Source organism: Anabrus simplex, chromosome 1, assembly GCF_040414725.1.
Source record: "Anabrus simplex isolate iqAnaSimp1 chromosome 1, ASM4041472v1, whole genome shotgun sequence".
NCBI lineage: Eukaryota > Metazoa > Arthropoda > Insecta > Orthoptera > Tettigoniidae > Anabrus > Anabrus simplex.
In genome coordinates this window covers 1,037,516,242-1,037,541,886 of record NC_090265.1, presented here as the reverse complement: position 1 = coordinate 1,037,541,886, position 25,645 = coordinate 1,037,516,242, and the positions used below count along the sequence as shown (strand labels likewise).

At 39.7% G+C, this 25,645-nt stretch overlaps 1 protein-coding gene across 4 annotated transcripts in view; it reads right to left on the bottom strand.

The window, feature by feature from the left end:
• LOC136857930 (uncharacterized) overlaps nucleotides 1-25,645 on the bottom strand; it is a 93,096-nt gene that overhangs the window by 55,702 nt on the left and 11,749 nt on the right. For all 4 annotated transcript variants that reach the window (XM_067137030.2, XM_068225348.1, XM_067137029.2 and 1 more), the window contains exons 2-3: nucleotides 11,097-11,322; nucleotides 10,830-11,013 (exon numbers count right to left, since the gene is read on the bottom strand). In XM_067137030.2, coding sequence (XP_066993131.2) covers nucleotides 10,830-11,013; nucleotides 11,097-11,322 — 410 coding nt within the window. The remainder of the gene's footprint in view (nucleotides 1-10,829; nucleotides 11,014-11,096; nucleotides 11,323-25,645) is intronic.

Here is a 25,645-nt window from a genome sequence, read left to right as displayed (position 1 = left end):
TCAAAGTCACCATTTTCACACATAATGGACCTCACTTTACTCTCCTCACGTACACTTAAATCAACAAAAACATCCTCATGATGTATACTCCGTGAACACTCTTCACTCACAAAACAACCTTCATCAACTTCACAAAAAACTTCAGTTTCAATTTCAGAAACTTCCACAAGATTATCGATCGCAACACCGCTATTACCATCACCACTAGCACACAGTAAGACATCCGACAAATCTTTCTTACTTTCATCACGCCCCCTATTCTTAAAATCTCCCTGAACACAAAACACAGGGTCATACAATAATTCCTCTTTCACGTCTAAATCATAACTTACCTGTTTCATCACGTGAATAGGAATTTCGGTATCGGACTGCCTATCTGACCCAACTAAGAAGTCCGATTCCGGTTTAAATTACTTGACGTGGACTGTTCACCATTATCATGTCTCGGCACTTGATCTGGAGGTCTTTGATCTGTACGCCCCCTACTTTCTGATTCCCCTTGATTAGGTCTTCTGCCAAAATATTCCTGGTGATTAACTCCCTGATTAGACTGTCTGTTTCCCCTTCCGGAATTACCACCCTGATTCCCTTGCCTAGAATGACTGAAATTCTGATTATTCCTATCTCCCCCTAGCTGATTACCTTGTCTCCCATTATCCCCGTAATTCCTACCTTCACTTTGCCTAGTCCTCCCCTGCCCTTCCAAAGCATCAAACCTCTCTAACAGCTGCTCTAATTCCTTAATCGTAACAATATTCTGCATACATGCAGCTAATCCGACCTTCTCAGGAAAATGCCTCAACATCTGGCGGACTATATCTCTCTCCGATGCTAGACCTTCAATATTCTGGCTGATCAGAACATGCGCCAAGAAATATTCTGTCATAGACACACCTTCCTGAGGTCTATATTTGCCAAATAGCACGCGATCTCTTTCCCTTCCCTGAATAGCTTCACTCCAAAATTTAGAACTAAATTTCTCCCTAAATTCCTCCAAACTCGAAATACCCTGTCTGTAAACTTGAAACCAGGATCTCGCTTCTCCAACAAATGCAATATCCAACATCTCATCAACCATACTCCAATCAATCAAACCATCGTCAAGATTCTTGGAAAAACGTTTCTCCACCGTTTTCAAGAATTCCATTGGATTAAACTGCCGACCATTAAATTTGGGTAATTCAGAGTCCTTCGTACAAGATACGTACCTATTACATATACTGCTACCTACTTGGATTTGACTGATCTCCTGCCTTAATTTCACATGACATGATTTAATTCCTTCTTCCACTACCATTCTGGCATTTCCTTCTACTGACGAGGTCTTTCTCCAATTTCTCAGTCTTTTCATCTATTCGCTTTGCTAAAACATTCTGGCTGGTTTTAATTCTATCTATTTCTTTGACTTTATCTTCCACTATTTTTATTCTCTTATCACATTCCTTGCTGTTTTCAACAAATTCTTTCCTAACTACATTAAATTGGCATTCAATTTTCTCAGTCAATTCCAAGCATTGAGCTTCTACCTTATTATTGACTTCCTGAATTTCCCTGCTTTGATGGTCAAACTTCTGGTTCAATTCATCTATTCTACCATTCACAGCACTACTTAAACGATCAATTTTACTAGACAATTCAACACTCACTAAATTTAACTCCTTACTTTGATTCTCAATCTTACTGGACAATTCCGTACTAACTGAATTTAATTCACTATTAATACTGTATATTTCATTGCTTAAAAAACTCAATTCACTCTTCAACTCTTTACTCTGACTATCAATCTTGCTAGACAATTCAACCTTATTATTATCGATTTTACTGGACAATTCATCACTCTTAATATTAGAAACAACACTCTTATTATCGATTTTACTGGACAGTTCAACATTATTATTATTATCGATTTTACTGTTAACAGCATTTAATTCACCCTTCAACTCATTAAGTAGCGATTTAAGGATATTAAACATTGAAGCCTCGCCTTGATCCCCTACATTCTGAGTTTGAGACGGGTTACTCGGTTCCTCACCTATCGTTACCGATTGAACTTTCCTACTATCAGCCATTTCGCTTTTCTCACTTAAATTAGATAAACTCAATGAGGTGGAATTCTTTTGCCTTCTCTTCTCCTGATTCTTAGTACCAGCAACTTTAAAAACCTCTCTACTTCTCAATTTTATAATACTGGACTCGCTACAACATTTCTTCATACTCCAAAATACACATGAAACATATAAAACACTTCACTGACATAGTTTGTTAAATTCCATCCACACCTGACAAGTGCACCTACGCTTATAAGCCTAACAGATGTACCAATCATTCAGCCACACGTTGGGAAGCCAATTGTAACTTTTTTGATGACAATAATAAATAAAATCATGAATATAATATATAAATAAAATTACTCAAAAACTTAATAAAATTAATAAGCATAATTAATCGAAATGTCCGTAGTATGGGCGCCAGAGTTCACCAGAATGGATCCCTCGAATTTAGATACGAGCGTGATAAACTTTATATCCCAGGGCGTGTACATAATGCTGCGTACTGGTACATCAGCTGCAGGCCTTACCTAACCTCCTGAAAACGACTAATTAGGTAGAAACTGCACCTAGGTTCATCAATAACACTGATTCTAAAATAGCTAACTATATTCTTAACAAATTCCGTGCATGAGCACCTCATCAACATACAACATTATACATATAATACACACATAAAATATTGATGGAAGACTCCATATGTACAACAACAACAACAACAATAATGAAAATCGTGGGAAAACGAAAGCGAGAACTAAGCTACCATTTGTAGATAGTCCGATGAACAATGTACATGTATGAAGATAAATACCCTTCACTGTCTCTATATTCATTCGACTTACCGATTCTCATAATCGGCAGTTATCACATCACACAGATACTCTACCTTGTACTACTGTGTTCACATATTTTAACACTTGTTGTAAAGATATATACACACGTCTGTCGATCCTCAACATAAATTTATGGAAAGTCTGAGATAGCTTTCACCAACATATAATGCTAGGCCGTCACAAGTGCTACCATACTTAATGCGCAAGCACTCTCCACAATCAGCCACTTTCCACGAACATAACAAGACTACGCTCCACGAACGTTTGAAGTCCAGTCCATTGCTGCCGTGTCACTCCAGTACCGTGTATCAGCACTAATTCCCTCCCGTACAGTGCGTCAGTTGTAGTTCTCTTATACAGTGTCACTGGTTGTAGTTATCTTCCTTCTCGTTCCTTTACAATCACCTCTTACAATCTCCCTTACAATGTTCAAGGTTGCCGCCGTATGATCAACCTTTATAGACATCAACATCCCAGATGATACGTCTGGATTGGTGCTTGCCAGCCAATCATGAGTGATCTCAAGTCAAGACCAAGCCCTGAACTACTTCTTCCTCCCAAGACAATAACAAACTCTGGGGTATATTCCATGAGTCACCAAATTTTCCTAATACAACAACAAGCTCATCTCATCAGGCTGGGATATATACATGACTCATGAATTTCCCGACACAAGTACATCACAACAAACACTGGGGTAGCCATATGACTCATTCAAATTACCAGAGTTATTAAAGCAATCTTTTCCCACTCATGCAAAACAAATTACTCATACCTACATATGTGGATCTCTTCCAGCTTACCAATATAAATGGCAAAATATACAAATGAAATAATAATAATAATAATAATAATAATAATAATAATAATAAAAATCGAATACTGACAATAATATCTCTAACTTCTACATATAATTCTGGGGTGTGATATATGTACTACCACACTACCGACGCAATGACGAGCTCCGAACAAGACATAAGGTAAATAATGATTAGGGCTCAGATGTTTAGGAAAGGTCATATTTTTTTCTTTGTCTCTATTTTCTTGTCTGATTGGATTTTGGTGCAAATCAGGTAATTATCGTCTCAATTAAGTGATTTTTATGTCATATAAATGCACATTTTGGCTATTTTTTGTCATAAGGTCATAGTTTGAGCTATTTTAGTACAAACGTCATATTTCGGCGGTTTGGCGACAGCTGTAGTTGTGCAAAATCATTGTCAACTTACCAAATGAAAACTAGCATTCGCAAAACTACTTGTCCGTATCACATTTGTAGTTAATACAAGTGGAATACTCTGCCTGTTCTATCAAGATTGCATAGGAATTGTTTTCCAACAGTTTGTCAGAAAGTGTGGCATATATTAAGTCGAACTTTGGAATTATATTGAGTGCAATTACTCGTTTAGAAGCTGCTAGCTTAGAAATTCATCCAAGTATTGAAATTGTGAGAAGTGTTGACCTTTCAGTACAACAATCACATGGAATAGTTGGAGTCAGTGTAAAACGGAAACTTCAAAATGTTCTTGTTCAAAACGATGGTTTTCCCTGTGTATGCAAGATAAATGATGTTCTTAGAGGAGAAGGTACCAGTACATTTCAAGACGAGTGTGTACTCAAGAACGCCTTGTGACGTAGAAAGGAGCTTCTCTTCGTACAAGAATATGTTGCGTGATAATCGGAGGTCTTTCGTGCCTAATGCTTTGAAGATGAATCTTGTCATAACTTCAATTCCACAGGCGGAGAAGAATGAAAAAGTTATGTGAGTTTGCACTATATGCCCTGCCGCCCTACCATAATGTATTGAAAGACATCTACTTAATTTGTTTTGTGGTGCTCAATTTAAACTTCAATGCATTTGAGTAATATTAATGTAATCTGGGCTTAAACTTTCCAAAATATTTTTAAAAAACAGATTGATTTCTAGTTTTCTTGTATTTCAAACGACCAATGCAGGGTGCAAACATGTTTTGACTTTTAAAATGTTGTGTGATCTGATAATCTTAGAGAACTTAGTACTTTGTAGGTATGTATTCACAAATGTTTGATAAGTGAATCGAGGACAATAGACTGTGAATAACTGCTAAACATGATATTCAGAAAATTAATATGAAGGTAAGAATATAGAATTAAGTTAACAAATATGTATCAAAGGAATTGCCGTTTTGATTTATAACTTATTTTAAAATGGCCATATTTAGATTAATCATTTTAGAGTCATACTTTGTAATTTTTACATCATATTTCGTCACTTTTGAGGTCATATCTGCTTGCTTATTTGGGCTATTTTTAGTCTTAAACATCCGAGCCTTAGTAATGATTGACTGCCTGAATATAGCAGTCACATTATGCATGCTGCTGCTGCACTATTGTATCATTTTTGTTTATTAACGAACTAATAGAGGTCCAATGCCCACTGCTAAGCTACTCAGTGGCAACATTGCAGCTGCTCTCTCATATCATGGGGCGCTGTGCACATTGCTTTAAATTTTCTATCTCGTATAGTACAGGTTCACTGTGCACTGTCTCGATAACTCATGCATTATGGAAAGAATTTATTCAACACACCCAGAAAATTCAGAAATATTATTGGAACAACAATGAACTTCCTAACAACATTCCTCCAATGGAAACCATTATAATTAACATGCAGTGTTCTTTCCAGAAATTTTCGTCAGCCGGGTGGCAGGAATGAGTAGCTGAGTGGGCGATACTATGTAAAAGAGGAATATGGTAAAATTTCAATGTATTCCTTTCAAGGCATTAACAATATCAGAAACGTAAATATTAACTGCAAAATTGAACTATTATGACGAACGAGACATAACAGAATATTTTGAACTTGTAGTATTCTACTGCTCGTTTATAATCATATAACTCCGGGGCTTACCACTTGGTGGTGGTGGTGGTGGTGGTGGTGGCGGCGGCAGTGGTTTTAAAAGGAGTTACAACAAGAAAACTATCCTCTATTGACATTAATCACAGTGAAAATTGGAAAGGGTCCGACACTTCAAAAAATGAAAGTATTGGCCAGACAAAGACAAGGTCCACACAGGGCATTAAAGTGAAGAGTCCCTAGGCCTCGTGACCTGATACTGTTGGGGTCTGGAAAGAACAAGAGTTGACCAAGTGAGGAGCCTGGCACAAGTAAGTAGAAGCAATGAGAGGACTCAGCTAAGGGCTCCGTGGTTACCAACCCACGCTCCCAAGAGCCCCTGGGGGCCCTGTCAGTACCTCTTATGACAGGCAGGAGATACCGTGGGTGTTATCCTTCTGCTGCTATCCATAGGGGGAAAATGCCAATGAATTTGTGACGTCCTGTGGAATCGAGTGCTTGCATACGACTCCACGCTAATCCAGACACCGCTTGCATACTACACTACATGACAGTCAAGCTACACATTTAAACTCCGATGTAACTGATGCAATTATGCTGACAATAATGTTATTTAAATAAACTGTTTTACAGTATTTACATTTTAATTTGGAGTACTCAACGACTCAAATATGTATTAATATTATGTAACCAGCACATATCTAGGTTAGGTTAGCTGGGTGTTGCACCCATTAAAAGGGTCCTAAAGAGAATACTGAACATGGATTCAAGCTCTGATTCAGCAGAAACTGATATCTCTGACGAGGAAATTTTTAAACTATGAATCTATGACTTGTTTACTTTTTTGTAAATTATGTAAATACGAACAGCAGACGTATAAGTATTATGCACATTGCAGAAACAATGCTTCTAAACTATAAGCAGCCCATGGAACGAGTTGGCCATGCAGTTAGGGTTGCATAGCTGTGAGCTTGCATTCAGGAGATTGTGGGTTCAAATCCCACCATTGGCAGCCCTAAAGATGTTTTTCCATCGTTTCCCATTTTCACACCATAATTAAGGCCACGCCTACTACTTTCCCATCCTGCACTGCCGAAAACCTTCAGTGTGTTAGTGTGATGTTAAACCACTAGCATAATATTTAAATAAAACAGAAGCAGCTCACCATTCACTTACTCACTTATTAGTGCATGGCCTACCGTGAGCGCGGCAACACAGTACTCTATAGGCAGGTGGAGTTTAACTGTTTTCCATGTTTCTGGCATTCATGCAATATCCCTCTCAGATAATAATCTGTATAAAGTCTATGGATGCATTTACATTTTCTGATTGAGTATGAGAATGGTACTTACAGTGCTCATAATGGTATTAACTACAGCTAAATCTGACTTTGCAGAACTGAGAAACCCATTACAATATAAATTGATAGCAACTTTTTAAGCTATAGTGATAAACGCTTGTAAGCTAGAAATTTTATTTGGGACACTTAAAGCTATAACACATAAAAATGGAATCATGTTTGGATACCACCTTTCGATGTTGCATAGTTTTAAGTCGAGGTTTGTCTGTGGAATGGCAAACAATACTTTATTTTTCTGTTCTGATTACAACAGCTGCAGAAACGAACGCGGCAAAAAAAATGTACACCAATGTTAAATGCAGAAGGAATGAATGTATAATTTGGTGCAATGAAGTTTGAGATTGGTACACCCATTCATTTTTTATAGAAATATAAAATTGGGTATCGGAACTTTTGAATCCAACAGTAGACTGCCCTATATCATTTGTTCAACCCATAACAATGAATACATCTTTTGTACCTAACTTACCAGTCTAAGTTTCAATGTCTTTCACTACCTCTCTCGTTAGAGAATTTTGTTTGATGATGCTCTGAATTTTTTTTTTTTGCTAGTGGATTAACATCGCATATATACATCAAAGGTTTTCTGCAACGGAAGGATGGGGGAGGGCTAGTATTGGGAAGGTGGTGGCCGTGGCGTTAATTAAGGTACAGCCCCAGCATTTGCCTGGTGTGAAAATGGGAATAACTTTCATGTTGTTGGTCCGTATTGAACTGAGATTATATATAAATTATAAACATAAAAGTTTTCCACCTATTCAATACATAGTTTTATTTACACTGCGTGTATTTACATTACATGGGACTAGTTTCAACCCTACTCGGGGCCATATCAGCCATATTTAAATATACATACATACATACATACATTATAGACTGTTATGCCTTTCAGTGTTCAGTCTACAAGCCTCTGTGAATTTACTGAACGTTGCCACAATCCTCGATTTGCAACTAGTGTTGTGGCCTCATTTAATTCTATACCTCTTATCTTTAAATCGTTAGAAACTGAGTCTAACCATCGTCGTCTTGGTCTACCTCTACTTCTCTTACCCTCCACAGCAGAGTCCATTATTCTCCTCCATTCGCCTCACATGACCCCACCAACGAAGCCGGTTTATGCGTACAGCTTCATCCATTGAGTTCATTCCTAAATTAGTCTTTATCTCATCATTCCGAGTACCCTCCTGCCATTGTTCCCACCTGTTTGTATCAGCAATCATTCTTGCTACTTTCATGTCTGTTACTTCTAACTTATGAATAAGATATCCTGAGTCCACCCAGCTTTCGCTCCCGTAAAGTTGGTCTGAAAACAGACCGATGTAAAGATAGTTTTGTCTGGGAGCAAACTTCCTTCTTACAGAATACTGTTGATCGCAACTGCGAGCTCACTGCATTAGCTTTACAACACCTTGATTCAATCTCACTTACTATATTACCATCCTGGGAGAACACACAACCTAAATACTTGAAATTATCGACCTGTTCTAGCTTTGAATCACCAGTCTGACATTCAATTCTGTTGAATTTCTTACCTACTGACATCAATTTAGTCTTCGAGAGGCTAATTTTCATACCATACTCATTGCACCTATTTTCAAGTTCCAAGATATTAGACTGTAGGCTTTCGGCACAATCTGCCATTAAGACCAAGTCGTCAGCATAGGCCAGACTGCTTACTACATTTCCACCTAACTGAATCCCTCCCTGCCATTTTATACCTTTCAGCAGATGATCCATGTAAACTACGAATAGCAAAGGTGAAAGATTACAGCCTTGTCTAACCCCTGTAAGCACTATGAACCAAGAACTCATTCTACCATCAATTCTCACTAAAGCCCAATTGTCAACATAAATGCTTTTGATTGCTTTTAACAATCCACCTTTAATTCCAGTCCCCCAGTATGGCGAATATTTAAACAATACACAATATTTGACGAAATCTTAAAACATGTTTCTAATGAGCAGTAAGAACAGTATGAAACAAATATATAATTTTTAATGTATATGTGTACTTGTATTATATATTGCTCACCTACTGTCACACATAATATTTCACTTTCACATGCAGCATTTTTAGCACCATTGCACTTCGCCTAATTCAACCACACATCATAGTGTTAATTTTATATTATATATTTGTTTCATGCTGCTCATTAGAAACATGTTTTAGGATTTCATCAAATATTGAGTATTGTTTAAATATGGCTGATGATGACCCCGAGTAGGGTTGAAACTAGTCCCATGTAATGTAAATACATGCAGTGTAAGTAAAACTATGTACTGAATAGGTAGAAAACTTTTATGTTTATAATTTATATAAAAATGGGAAACCATGGAAAACACCTTCAAGGCTGCCAACGGTGGGATTTGAACCTACAATCTCCCGAACACAAGCTTACAGATATGTGACCCTAACCACATGGCCAACTTGCTTGGTATGCCCTGAATTTTGTTGCATGGGAGCAGTCTGGATTGTAGAATTTCATTATACATCCTTCCGTAACTGTCCTTCTGTGCTTGGATTATTCTTCTAGTTCACGATCCTCACTTTCTAACTAAGTTCATTAGACACTCCAGTTGGATGAACCAGTAAGTTTTTAAGTGATTTTGTAGGCCTAATTTTAGCAGCAGTCTTAGGCCTAATTTCTACCTGGCTTTGCATCTCAATGACTGTTTATTTCAGTTGGTCATTGAGGAATTTTAGTCCTTTAATTTCACACTGTGCTTCTTTCAAATCGTTTTGTAGGACTGCGATTATTTCCACTTTGTCTGCATTGTCGACTCCCAAATTATCACACCTTCATTCCCATTCTCTGTGACTTGCACTACTAGCATACAATGTGGTGGCCAAGTCCACACAATGTTTACATGATAGTAAACTGTTATTTTCATCAACACAATTCAGTGAAACACATTTTGAATTATATCATAAGGAATATGACCTGCACTGGATTCTGTTTCTTGTAAAATTTTCCCCTGTGGGTGGGGGCGGTAGAATAACACCCACGGTATCCCCTGCCTGTCGTAAGAGGCGACTAAAAGGGGCCTCAGGGGCTCTGAACTTTGGAGCGTGGGTTGGCGACCACGGGGCCCTCAGCTGAGTCCTGGCATTGCTTCCTCTTACTTGTGCCAGGCTCCTCACTTTCATCTACCCTATCCGACCTCTCTTGGTCAACTCTTGTTCTTTTCCGACCCCGACGCTATTAGGTTTGCGAGGGCTAGAGAGTCTTTCATTTTCACGCCCTTCGTGGCCCTTGTCTTACTTTGGTCGATATCTTCATTTTTCGAAGTGTCGGATCCCTTCCATTTTTTCCCCTCTGATTAGTGTTATAAAGAGGATGGTTGCCTAGTTGTACTTCCTCTTAAAACAATAATCACCACCATCACCATCTTGTAAAATTCATATTTTTAACGGTACACTGAACTTGCAAGAAAAACTTGCACTGTCTTCTATTCCTAATACTTCACTTGCTGCCGTACTGACTTTCCTTACATACACTTTACAATTTATGGACATGAATTAGCACATAAATGTGATGTGGGCAACCCATTAGTAGTAGCAGCAGGGGACACTTTTCTCAAAACACTGTTAAATACAACATCAAAACAATCAGCTGAAGCATCAGTCCTAACATGAAGACAGTCAACATTACATACTACAGAACATAAAACATCCTTTAGTATTTAATGTGTATAGGTATCGCATAACCAAGAAATGCCCCTTTTACAGGCAGTTTCTTTATTTTACAGACCTCATGTCGACTGACTTGATTAGTTAGCCGGTACAGTAATGGCTTCAGATGAACATCTCTCTCCTCTAGAGCTAACTTCTGGAGCAATACAGGCATCCTGTACAGTCTATCATCTTGACACAAAGAGAATGTAACCTCGTGTTCTTCTTCCTTATATTCCAGTTTATTCTGCCTAATACAAGTCCTAAAATTCAATTAAAAAATGAAAATGTACCAAATGCAGATATCAAGAATAAATACTAAACAACATTCATATTTAATACTTACTTAAATACATTTATAACCTTTAATTCATCGTCCATTTTAAGTCTGTCCTTAATTTCAGTCAACTTCTCCATCTTAAGTTGTGCAACAAAAACATCATCAAAATTAGTAATGCACACAGATATGTGTTTTTGACTGTCCTCACCATGCAGGGATAGGATATAAGCCTGTGGTTTCCCCAAGTCAACTTCCCTGCATATGATGTGACCCTGAGGTAACATGGTCAAACCTGCACAAACAATAAGACAGAATTCATCAACATGAGAAATCCTTCAAATGGTTACTGGTAAGCTATGGGAATGTAAGGAGGTTTATGATTATAGAGAAGCAAATAAATGTGATGCCAGCAATAAATTAGTAATAGCAGCTGCAGCGGTCAATATCTAAAAATGACAAGGTAAAGGGAAAATTCTTGAAACAGATTAAGTTGGTCTCAAACTGCATGAAAAAATGTAGGATTCTGCAATTTCTGCCAATTAAGAAATGATTTTCAAATACATTCTGGACATTTTCAGGGGAAAAAAAAAAAAAGTACAGCAGTGACATCTTAGACAAGCAAGTAGCCATCATAATTTCATCCAATTAAAGTGGACTGTTAGAAACACTTCAAGAGATTTACAGTACATAGTATCAATTTACAGATAATTAAGATTTATATTGGAGTCAAATAGTAAAAGTACAAAATAGAAATATAAGAACATCAGGTATTGAGATCTAGAGGGACTTTTGATAGGGGTGAATTCTCACCCCACTATTATTTAATTTCACACAAAGCAAAACATTCAAAGAGGCTTTACAAAGAGTAGATAGATCTGAAGGTCAATGAAGAATTCATCATAATTATCACATATGCCCGCATGTTAGTATTTCTTGGTGGATAGTGTTTTTGCATTCATCTCTTGACAGAGGCCAGCTTCCAACAGTCTCAGTCTTATTTATGGCTGTGGCAGTTTAAAATTTGCTTTACGTCGCATGGACACAGATAGTTCTAATAGCGACAGTGGGATAGGAAGGGGTTAAGAGTGGGAAGGAAGCTGCCATGGCCTTAATTAAGGTACAACCCCAGCTTTTGCCTGGTGTGAAAATGGGAAAACGGAAAACCATCTTCATGGCTGCTGACAATAGGGTTCAAACCCACTATCTCTCGAATGCAAGCTGATACCTATGTGACCCAAACCATTCAGCCACTTGCTCAGTTGCTGTGACACTATGGAAGTTGATGAAGTATATAGGCCGTACTGAGTAATGACATTCGGAGCACAATGAGTGCATCTGGATGTTATGAATGGTGCTACTCATAGGGTCGTCTATCGTGCTGCAACAGCACTTCATTGGTCCAGTGAGGAAAGCAACAGCACATAACCTCACTCCTCATCATTTGTACACCATATAATGGTGCTGCCACTGGTTTCTGTGGTTTCCCTATAGCTGCATAGCCTTTGATGGTGCTATATCAGGATCCAGCCATCCTCCAGGCTGAAGACTTAACAGAGATCAAATATGCAGGTGATAATGCCCTTCTAAAGCCTCTATGGCTCAGACGGCAGCGCGTCGGCCTCTCAGCGCTGGGTTCCACGGTTCAAATCCCGGTCACTCCATGTGAGATTTGTGCTGGACAAAGCGGAGGCGGGACAGGTTTTTCTCCGAGTACTCAAGTTTTCCCTGTCATCTTTCATTGTAGCAACAGTCTCCAATAATGCCGCAAGATGGGGGCTTCATTCATTTCATCCCTGACCTGGTCACTGACTGGAAAACAGGTTGTAGGTTTTTAATGCCCTTCTAGCTTGTTGGTACAATAGCCTCAATCTAGATATAAATAACAGTATTATTATTACTATTCTTGGCCTTACATAAATTTTAAATTCCTTGATTGAAGCTAGGCAATATTAATTACAAGAACAATACTCAAGTTTAAAATTATACAAGTAGTATACTTCCATTCTTAGGGTATTTTTAATGGTTTTAGTCATGTTTTCGTTGTTTTACTTAATTTTTCATTAACTGTTGTTAATGTTTTACCATTGTCTACACTATTTTCCTGGTAAAGGAACTCTTGGTCTCGTTTGCCAGTTACCTTTATCTTAATCATAAACACAAAAACATTCAACGATAAGCTTGTCACGACCGCGTGTCGCGGCGCGCCCCTTTCATGTCTCACGTGCCGAGCAGACTCGAGCGAGTCTCGAATCCGCAACCTCCGAGACTAAGGATATTGAGTACTGATCTAGAGTTTTCATGATCATGCAACAGTGGCAAGGAGTAATAGTGTTTCAAATATTGGATGATAATTTTATTAAGTGAAAGAGAGTTATAGGTATTCAAAGCATAAGACTTCATACAAGATTTTACTTGAAGCAAGTTGGTGTACCATGAAGTAAGCTCATGTGTAACATTGTGCAATAGTCAGCTACACCACGTCAGTGAAAATCAGAGAACGCAAAATAAGTTCTGTAAATGTTTCTAGAAGCAACTATCGCATAGATTGTTGATGCAGCGAGAAGCAAAATTGTTCGAGTGAATTATATGACACACCCCTTTAGTTAGTGGGAGACCGAGCTCGATAGCTGCAGTCGCTTAAGTGCGGTCAGTATCCAGTATTCGGGAGATAGTAGGTTCGAACCCCACTGTTGGCAGCCCTGAAAATGGTTTTCCGTGGTTTCCCATTTTCACACCAGGCAAATGCTGGGGCTGTACCTTAATTAAGGCCACGGCCGCTTCCTTCTAACTCCTAGGCCTTTCCTGTCCCATTGTCGCCATAAGACCCATCTGTGTCGGTGCGACGTAAAGCAACTTAAAATAAAATAAATAATAGTTAGTGGGAGGAACTCGTGAACCAAATCAGACTTAATAAAGTCTCATTCCACGGGAGTAGAGAGAGAAAAGATTCGAGAAACATCGAACGTAAGATATAGGGAATGATACTTCAGAGATCGAGGAGAATCTGGCCGACAACCGTGATAGCAACGTGTGTGACTGAGCACCACGAGGGAAATTCTAACCGACTGCCGTGTTAACAACATGTATGTGGCTGTGCATCACAGAGGGAGCCCTTGATAGCTACTTGTGTTTATGGCTGAACGCCATGAGGGAGAGAAACTGCCTCTAGCTTCAGAACAAATAATGTGTATGTGGCTGTGAGTCAGAACAGTGCGGAACTTGTAGGTAATGTACGTAGCAGTGAGCCACAGATCTAGTTAAATGTGGCTTAGCAAACAGTCTAGAAACTGTGTTGAATTATGCGAGGCAGTGAGGGAAACACTGTGTACAGCATAATTAGCAGGTTGCTAGTTCAAAGACTTAAGTTGCAGCAACACGAACATCGAACTGTTTGACAGGAAAGCCGAGTGTCTTAGTGAGCCCATCCTATTAGTAAACATAACCTTGTAATCAGAACTGTTAGCAGGAAGACTACTCTGGTCAACGAAAGAGTCTGAAGGTGTTGTGTTCGAATCCCAGAGCTACCCATCTGCGTAAGCTAAACATCGCATCATTCAGTGCAACAACGGTATCGCGGGCGCAGAGAAGAATTCAAGAGAGAAGACGATGTTGAAGATTGAAGAAATCTTCAATCAAAAGCTAAGTAACTACCAAGTTTGTATGGTACGATCTTATTGTATTATAGAATGCAATGTAACTGGTTAGTTAAAGACTTTGAGAAGGACTAGCCTACCTAACCAAGAGCTAAAAGTGTATCTGTACAAAGAGTTTCATGTTTCTTAATTGTATATGTGTAAATATGTAATGTGTGTCTTTCTATTCAATACAGGTGAAGGGAAGAGTGTGAGTGTGTAATCTTATTATTTTAAGATGAAGCTCCCAAAAATCCGAACCCATAGCCCCCAGCCTGCTGAGTCCTTAGGAGCATGACCAGCTCTCCCTTCATCAATTACAACTGTTCTATATCAATTTTTTCTCAGCCCCTCACAAGCTCATTTCTGCTTCCCAGCTTCATTAGAAAGGCAGATATCAACACTCATTAGCTGGCCATACACGGAAAGATTTTTTGGCAGGCCTCGCCTTTGCGGCCAGATCCGACAGACAGCCTGCCAGGCGTGACCTTCACAGACCCGGCCTGCTGCTCACCACCAACTGTGACACCCAGCCTGTCGTATTGTGCAACATAATCTGTCAACATTCCAGACCTTCCCGTTAATGGGATGATTTGTGTGTTCTCGGCAGGCCAAGTCTCATCCGCTGGCCTTTCAAACTAGTTTGAAATCCTTGCCGGTCGGATCTGCCGTACTTAGAACTGTGCGATGGACATCGAAGCAGACAGTGTCCAGAGAAAAAAAAAATTTGCTGTTGCGCTACACTGAGGATGATCTTGATCTTTTGTGGACCATAATACCTACGTAGTGCAATAATTATTAATTATTAACCGATAAATCATGGCCAATAAAACTATAGAACTACTGTATATACTTGGAAGCTGCTGGGATATAGGTGGTGCTAAGTCATGGCATTCAGAGTACAAACAGTGCGTCTGAGTGTTGCTCATAGGGTCAGTCGTGCAGCAATAGTACTGCATGGCCCAGTGAGGAAAGCAATGGCAAACTACCTCATTCCTCGTCTTGCCTAGTACGCCTCATTTTGGTACTACCATTGGTTTTTTTGCGGTTTTCATATAACTGCATAGCCTTTGGTGGTGCTATTTGAGGATCCAACCAGCCTCTGGGCTGATGACCTAACAGACAGACTTAGTTTCAAGTGTACTCGACAGTAGCAGTCAGAAATTTTTCGTATCGTATCGTAATCTGTTTACCCTCCAGGGTCGGTTTTTCCCTCGGGCTCAGAGAGGAATTCCACCTCTACCGCCTCAAGGACAGTGTACTGGAGCTTCAGACTCTGGGTAGGGGGATACAACTGGGGAGGATGACCAGTACCTCGCCCACGCGGCCTCACCTGCTATGCTGAACAGGGGCCTTGTGGGGGATGGGAAGATTGGAAGGGATAGACAAGGAAGTGGGAAGGAAGCGACCGTAGCCTTAAGTAAGGTACCATCCCGGCATTTGCCTGGAGGAGAAGTGGGGAAACCACGGAAAACCACTTCCAGGATGGCTGAGGTGGGAATCGAACCCACCTCTACTCAGTTGACCTCCCGAGGCTGTGTGGACCCCATTCCAGCCCTCGTACCACTTTTCAAATTTTGTGGCAGAGCCGGGAATCGAACCCAGGCCTCCGGGGGTGGCAGCTAATCACACTAACCACTACACCACGGAGGCGGGTCAGTAATTTTTACTCACCATAATGTTGGTTCATAGACGTCATCTGCTCCCGCTCCACTTCTCTCAGAGGATTAGATTTTCTTAGTTTCTTTTCGGAAGCTGCTTCTTCAATTCTGAATTTTCTTCTTCACAAAACTATGATCTGCGTTAGGAAAGGTTTCCGCACGCATTCAACTAGATCATTGTATGCCCTACTTCTTAAATTTTTATTCATGTACGCCTCATGTTTTAATTACCAGAGACACGGCCGCTCTCTGTACATTTCAATAAATTTCTCTAGCAGTGCCTTTGTCCACTCCATGCTTTCCTTACAAGAGGCTTGATCTGTGAGGCGAGGTCTTTCCGTTGAGGTGCTGACAACAGATATGGCCTGTAGCAGATTACGCCTCAAATTGACGTTGCTCACTAACGAGCAGCCCTGGCCTGTCGGTACGCGTCACAAAAGACCTCGCCTGTCAAAATTCCTTTCCATGTATGGCCAGCTATTGAGAGGCCTTCTTGACAGATCTTCAGTCTTGATGCATGATATGTAGGATTAGAAGAATGCCAGATTAATTTTTGTTAATGTTTTATTTCTGTATACACTTTACGAACTTCTTCACTAAGTCTGGTGTATGCAACAGCTGAATAGCACGCACAAGAAAACTGACTCCATCCTTAATCATACAATGCAGATTATCAGCTGTGCCATAAAAACAACCCTGCTGCACTGGCTTCCAATCCTTAGCCACATGCTCCACCAGGTCAGTGTTGCATGAACAATCTTGTCCGAGAAGCAAATAAAATACAAGTCAATAAATCACTTCCAATTCACCGAGATATTCATAGAATTGAATCAACCACACTGAAATCCAGACACTTCCTCTGTCGCTTGCTCAAAAACTGATGAAAGAAAATTACTCTGCATTGCAAACCTGTAATGAAGAATGGGCTGCTAAGGTCCCCGATGAATGGGGATTGATCTTCGACCCTACACAGCCCCCTGACAGTATTTCATCTTCTGCGGAGTGTATGGGTCCCACTAAACAGCGTGTGCACTGGACATTGAAGAAGAGATTCAGCGATGCATTCTTGGGGCCTATGGCTTTCTCCAAGTTGTGACTGTGGAGAATGATTCAATGTGACACATCATCTTCAGATCTCCACAAAGAGCCTTCTCCAGAACTATCGACAACCTTCTAACAACACCAGCAACCATTCAGGGACTGCAACAACTATGAACTCTAGTTTAGTATACGTTTATAATTTGTTGTTTACGTACATATTTATATTTTACCTCATTTATGTTCTTTGTATTTTTCCTTCTAACTTCTGTATTGTACATATCTCTCTCCATTTCTATTTTGTGTTTTTTCTTTCTCTTTTTTATATTTCTTTATGTAAACTATTAATTGTTTCTTTTAACATGTTCTTTCTTTCTTAATTTGTGCATGTATCATAAGCTAAATAAATACATAAATAAATATCTGTATACAATATAATTATTCTTAAGTGTAAAAATACCTACTCTCTTGGATTCGCATACTAGTTACCTTTATTTCTACCAAACCATGTAAATATCATTTACCAAAGCATGATGTCAAATTCATATTTCTGGTGATCATAACAGTAACTCCAATTTTCAAAGTGAATTTGTGAGGTGGGATCTTGGGAAGTGAAATACAGTCAAGGGATTTGATGGTATGTTTAACTATTCTACTGGATCATCAAAAATGACTAAGTAAACACTGCAGGATAATGGTTGAAGAATTTCATCAGTATAGAGTTAGGCAGTTAATGTCCCTGTACGATGGCCATGTATAATCCTAGCCCAAAACATTACACCTCCCCCCCTCCAAATACGTACGCCTCCCATAAGTCCAACCCCTCGTCCACGTCGTGGGAGGTGGGCAATGGCATGAAGTAAGGAATTGCCTGCAGAGGTGATGTACAGCGGGGATTGTATGTGCCCCATGACCGCTACAGTAGCTGTGAAGGCCCTACAGGAACCCTGAAAAGTGACGGCTAACGGGGCTCTGGTGAAGTCCTCAATGGCAGATGCGGCGGAAAAAGACACTTTTGGAACGGCATATCTGGCAGAGGAGGCGACCCTCTTCCTGTGGGGTTTAAAGAAACAAGGGGAACCACTGCCTTGTGGTGAAGAGGGATCTTCAAAGGCTAAGGGAGACAACCCCTACAGAAAACAGCAGGCTTGGAGGCTTAGGTGGCAGTCCCACCACCAAGCTCGGGTTGCTGTGGGCTAATAACTCGTACAGCCTTAAATATGAACTATTAAAGAAACTGAAGTGAAACACAACCAGATGGCTAATAAGTTGACGACTTTTGGCATGAAACGGAAAACGAAAATAGGTTTTTGGAATGTCAGAACCCTGAGAGAGAGCAGTAAGTTGAAGCAAGTGGCCAAAGTGATGGAGGAACACAGGCTGGATATCTTTGGATTAAGTGAAGTACGGTGGCCAGACTATGGAGAAATACAGACTCTTAATAGGTGCACATTCCTATTTTCTGGGCAAAGGGGGGAAGATGCAGAACATAGAGAAGGTGTAGGATTGCTACTGAATGAAACTGCAAAGAGAAGCCTCCTTGATTGGAAACCCATCTCAGAAAGACTGATGACAGCTCGATTCAAGACCCAGGTCGAGCAATGTGACTGTGATCCAGTGTTATGCTCCCACAGAAATGTCAGAGATTGAAAAAAAGGAAGAATTCTACTGCCAGCTAAATGAGACTATTAATAGAGTGGGAAAGAGAGATATTATTATTGTGATGGGGATTTAAATGCAAAGGTTGGTTCTAACAATGAGGGGCTGGAACAAATTGTGGGAGTGCATGGAGTTGGTGACTGTAACGAAAATGGGGAGCTTTTCATTGATTTCTGTGCTAGCCATGACTTGGTAGTGGGTGGCACTTTATTCCCTCATAAACTATGCCATAAGATTACAAGATCAGGTTACAGAAAACCAGACGGACCACATCGCAATAAGTAGAAAGTTTATAAGATCAATGACTGATGTTAGAAATAAAAGAGGGGCAGATACTGGAAGTGATCATCTCCTGGTAGTTGCAGAGTTTAGAATGAAAATTGTGGCAAGTGGAAGGAAATTTGAAAGGCAAAACAAGAAATTTGATTCAGGTAAATTGCAAGATGAAACTAAAAGGAAAGAATTCCAAATAGAATTAAGAAACCGCTTTGAAGCTCTTGCTGTTGAACCAGAACTTATGATGGATGTTCAATTATCATGGAAGAAAGTCAAGGACACATATTTAGAAGTTAGTGAGAAGGTGCTTGGATTTCATAATTATCTCAAGAAAGAATGGATGTCTGATGATACTCTGAAAAAAATAGAGACTAGAAAGGTAGTTAAGGCAAAGATTAATATGTGTAAAACAAGACAACAGAAAGCCGCAGCACAAAAAGAATGTGTGGAAGCTGATAAGAGTGTGAAGAAAAGCGTAAGAAAAGATCATATACTGTGGGTAGATGAACAAGCACAAATGGCAGAAGAGGCATCAGCAAGGGGAGATGCTAAGGAATTGTATCCCTTTTAGACCGTGTACGCACAACTGTGCGGGTTTGTATTTTATTTATGTCTGAGCTTATTTGACGTTTTCTTGGTGCTAGACTGGACTGCAGTGCTTGTGCGGGACACGTTGCATGTACTTCAGCTATTTTCATTTAGTACTTGACCACCAGGGGGCAGGAAGAAGAGTTTAAAAATACAGTTCATTAGCAATGTGGCGGGAAGCAGCAGTGCCTAAAGTAAGTATTTATTTATTTATTGCATTCATATTAATCTAGAAGCTTTACTGAATATCAGAATATAATCAATGAAGTGTGTAGATTGTGTAGCAAACGTAAATTGAGAACTTACAACATCGTACGTAATACCATGAGGTTTTGAATGTTGATATGCACATATGTGCGGGCTAGATTTCCTTACAGACATTGCATGCAGGAGTGCTGGGTGCTGTCACAAAAAGGACTGTGAAAGACAAACTCGTACTCTACATGAGAAATGTAATGTATAAGATTTTAATTGTTTAAAATCGTTCCACACTGTAAAATAGAACATGTGCATATTCACATGTACTGAGTTGAATTTTTTTATTTTTTTATTTTTTGCAAGTAGTGAATGAAGTCCTGACACGCACAATTGTGTGGGTTCTGTTTTTCAGCCGATAGTTCTTATTTAGTAAAATAAACTGTAAAAACATGTATTTGAGAGCATTTTAGTAAGTTTTTGACACCTCCAGATTTCTTTCAGGTCTGACGACAAGCTGCTGCTGCCAAAAGGGCAGTAATAGCAAAACTCCTCCTCAATGTAGAAAATGTAACGTTTACTTGTGTTTGAACAAAGATTTAATTGTTTTAAATTATTCCCCACTGTAAAATAGAGCATTTGATCATGTACATATGTATATTCACATGCATTGATGTAATTTTTCTTTTTTGTAAGTACTGAAGTAAGTCCTTTTTTTCAGATGTTAATTTTTATTTTGTAGAATAAACTAAAAATATATGTATTTAAGAGCATTTTAGTCAGTTTTTGACTACAAACAAAAATTCACACTGCCAGTTTTCTTTCAGGTCTGAAAGGAGTATAGTATCACAAAGAAACTGTCAAGGAGAGGATTTATCAAAAATACACCCATTAAAAACAAGAGAGGTGAACTACTGACTACCCGGGAAAAACAGTTACAAAGATGGAAGGAACATTTCTCAGAGTTGCTCAATAGAGATATAGAACAGAATGGTAATCGACAAATGGAACCAGTAGATAGTGACCCAAGAATAAATTTACATCCTCCACCCTGTTCAGAAATAGAGAAGGGCTTGAAACAGATAAGAACTGGAAAAGCACCAGGTATGGATAATATCGTGCCAGAAATACTTAAAGCAGATATTGAGACCTCAGCAAAATTATTGCACCCCCTGTTGGAAAGGATCTGGAATGCAGAAAAGCTACCAGCTGAATGGAAGAAAGGCCTGATTGTTAAGATACCAAAGAAAGGGGATATATATTTTTTTTCTTTTTTTGCTAGGGGCTTTATGTCGCACCGACACAGATAGGTCTTATGGCGTAAAGGGGATATTACTAAGTGTGATAACTGGAGGGGAATTACATTGTTGTTGATACCAAGTAAGGTGCTTTCAAGGATCATTTTAGAGTGGGTGAAGGATGTTGTGGAATTGCACCTTAGAAGGGAACAGGCTGGTTTTCGTAAACACCGTAGCTGTGTCGATCTCATAAACACTCTGAGAATCATCTTGGAACAAAGTGCAGAATGGCAGAACACCCTCTACTTGACTTTCATTGATTTTGAGAAGGCCTTCGACTCTGTAAATAGAAGAGTTATGTGGCAAACACTTGAAGAATATCGTATACCACAAAAGATTCTGATTATAAAAGATATGTACGAGGGTTATAAATATCAGTTTCTGCATATGGGAGATCTTACTGAACAAATAGATGTGACCTCGGGAGTTCAACAGGGCTGTATTCTTTCTCCGACACTTTTCCTACTTGTGTTGGATAGTGTGCTGAGGAGAGTGTATCGAGGTCGGAAAAGGGGGATCCAGTGGGGCTTACAAGATAGGTTAGAAGACCTTGTTTTTGCAGATGACATCTGCCTACTGGCTCAACGGTTCAGAGATATGGAAGAGAAGATTAAGCGGTTGAAGGAGGAGGCAGAGGATGCTGGACTTAAAATAAATATTAATAAGACCAAGGAGATGAGGGTCAATTCCAAGATTGATGATAAACTGTCTATATGTTTGAGATTATTAACAAAACTGTCTATAGACGATAGAGAGATAGAACAAGTAGGCTCCTTCATATATCTTGGGAGTATGGTTACTACAACTGGAGGAGCAGAAGAAGACATTAAGAGTCGTATCAGACAAGCAAACGGTGCTTTTGTTCAGTTGTATCCTATATGGAGAAACAAGAACATTTCTAGAAAAACTAAGCTATGACTTTTTAACACAAATGTTAAGTCCATTCTGCTTTACAGCTGTGAAACATGGAAACTTACCCAGAAGACGACTAAACAACTACAAGTCTTCGTGAATCGCTGTCTAAGACGTATAATCAACAGAAGATGGCCAGATGTTATTTCAAATGAAGATCTATGGGAAGAAACTAATCAGCAGCCAATTGAAATGCAGATACGGGAGAGAAAATGGCGTTGGGTAGGACATACTTTAATGAAGCCCGCTGGAGTCATTGAAAAGACAGTGCTCGACTGGAACCCCCAAGGCGCTAGAAAGAACGGGCGTCCGAAGAAGACCTGGAAAAAGACGATCGAAGAGGAATGTCTAACAGTGGGGAAAACTTGGAACGAAGTGAAGAGGTTAGCCAACAATAGGAACAGATGGAAGTGTTTCACGGAAGCCCTATGCTCCAGGAGGACCAACAGGAAATAAGTCAAGTAAGTAAATAAGTCCAAATACGTACATCTCTTGAACATGCTGGTACTTCCCCCGCCACATTCTTTATGTCTCCACACTCTTTGTTGTCATGTTTCTGGCCTAAGTGATATTCGTGTTTCATCTGCAAACATGACATTATGCCATTCATCCAAACCCCATTTAAGATATTGGATGGCCCATCTTCTCCCCTCATCACGATGATTATTCTCTAGTGGAACATGGTCAAATCAGTCAAAATGACCTTAATTGGGAAATATGCAGCTGACTGCATACAGTATGTGCAGATACATGGAACCTGTTTACCCTCAAGAAGTCACTCATAATATTATCGAGCAGTCAAAAGTTGAAGGGATCTTCATACCACCAGAAGACCTGGACAAATGGGAGTGTGATACGATGGTCAGCAATACATGAACTTCAGAAGAAGAGAAATTCTCATATCCTCTCCACCCCAACTCTAAACACAAATCTGCCTGTGGTGTCGTCTGCTAAACCAAGCAACCCAGTGGAAGGTTGGGTAAACAACCCCAACGGGAAACTGGGTTGGTGAGCAAATTAATGTTTGGGGAGCTGGGTATTTTATTCTTAACTGAACTGTTATCCAGAAAGTTGGAAAGGGTTGGTGTCAGGAAAAGCATTCGGCTCTAAGACCTGCCAAAACCATACAAATATGACAAGTTCTGTAAATGTAGCCTCGTACACAGCTAGAGCATTCCCCAGAAGTGACGCACAAGGGCCCTGCCTGCCTCTTTTGAGAAACGAGCAAAGGCTACCAGGTCATGGGTGGACCTGGCTAAAGGAGCAAGGCAAAATGAGAATTGGTACCCTGACAGTTAGATCTATGACCACCGGACGAGTTGGCCGTGTGGTTAGGGGCGCGCAGCTGTGAGCTTGCATCCGGGAGATAGTGGGTTCGAACCCCACTGTCGGCAGCCCTAAAAATGGTTTTCTGTGGTTTCCCATTTTCACACCAGGCAAATGCTGGGGCTGTACCTTAATTAAGGCCACGGCCGCTTCCTTCCCATTCCTAGCCCTTTCCTATTCCATCGTTGCCATAAGACCTACCTGTGTCGATGCGACATAAAGCATCTAGCAAAAAGATCTATGACTGAGAAAGAAAGAGAGTTATGGATCTAATGATGAGAAAAAGAATTGGAATTCTGTATGTTCAGGAAGCTAGGTGAAAGGGAACAAGAGACCTTGGAAGTGGCTTTAAGTTACTATACAGTGGATCAAACAGTGCAGGTATTATTCTCTCCAAAGATATGGTTACCTGCATGGTCAGTGTACACAAAAGAAGCAACCTAGTGATGAGTGTCGAGCTGTGTCTTGGGGAAGAGTTTATCATTTTGACTGTCTATGCTTAGAGCCCTACAGAGATATACAAAATAACATTTGCATCCGCACTTCTTTCCTCTGCACCCACATCCACGAATGGTTATCCCATGGATATTGTAAATATTTAACTACAATATATTACACCCAAGGTATTGAAACAGATAATCTGTTAACATAATACAACTGGCCTGACACCTGGCACCAGAACCCTTACAGTCACAGGTTTATGAGGGATTTTCTCTTGCAACAACTACCGACATATTAACCTTTGTTCCTTCCTTCCCTTTAAGGCAGGAGCCAGTTAGGCTTAGGTCAGATTCGGCTTTATGGTCTCAAGGCTCTTTATATATATCACCACTCTCCCACACAACTGTCAAGGGTCGCCTACCACAAGCAAAAATAAGAGTATACCTGAGCGAAAATCAATAAATGTCATTATATAGAAATTATCAGCAAAATTATCTGCACTGCCATTCAGTTTGTATCCGCCAAGACACTAACTTCGCAGATATCTGCATTCGTGCAGGGCTATACCTATGGTCCAAGAGTTAGCTGTGAGGAGGATGCCTTCTGGAGGAATCTGGAATAGGAACATTCCTGTATATCAGCTGATGAAAGGATATTTCTGGGTGGAGACCTGAATGGACAAGTTGGCACTAATACAGAAGGAGAAGCACTGAGGAGAGTACAGAGGTTGGGGATTTGATACAAGATATGAGGAGGGTGAGAGAGAGTTGAATTTTGCCCTGGCAACAAATCTAGCGATTTGTAACACCTTCATCCAGAAAACTAAGAGACATCGAGTGACATACTAAAGTGAAGGAAAAGAAAGGCGAATACACTTCCTCTAGGTTTCCAGATGAATGCATCTTAAGGAGGTTAAGAATTGTAAAGTCATCATGGAGGAAGATGTGACACCTCAACACAGAGTGCTGGTGTTTGATTATGAATGCACGGGTGTAAAGCAAAGAGCAGCAGGGAAAATGACTTCAAGAATTAAATGGTGCAGATTAAAGAAACAAGTTTGGCAAGTGAATTCAAGCTTAAGGTTCTGCAAGAAACACATTTACATTGAGTGAAGTCTACAAAGAACTAGAGACCACACAAGGGATGCAAAGCTTTTCAGAATTGTTAAGGCACGCAACAGAGCATGAAAAGATCTCACACACTTCAGGCAGATGAAGAATGAAAACAAGTAATGGTCATTCGGGATGAAGAACATATTAAAAATAGGAGGAATATTTTGAAAAGCTGCTTAACCCTCGGACACTCACGCTAGGAATAGATGCAGCGTTACTTGCGCGGGCTACATGTGTAGCCCAAACTAAAATTCAATCTCAATGACTTGTACGTGCTATTTAGGTTTCATTGGTAATAATATCTTCAATAGTAGTATATATAAATATTCTACGACAAATCTGAAGACCACAAGTAGGTTTCTTTTTGTTGAGAAGAGGAAATAAAAATCCTTGAAGAAAAATTTGATTGCATCTCACACTAAGGTAAATCTACCATGGAAACAGAAATAAGACTTACAGCTTTTTAATTTATTTATA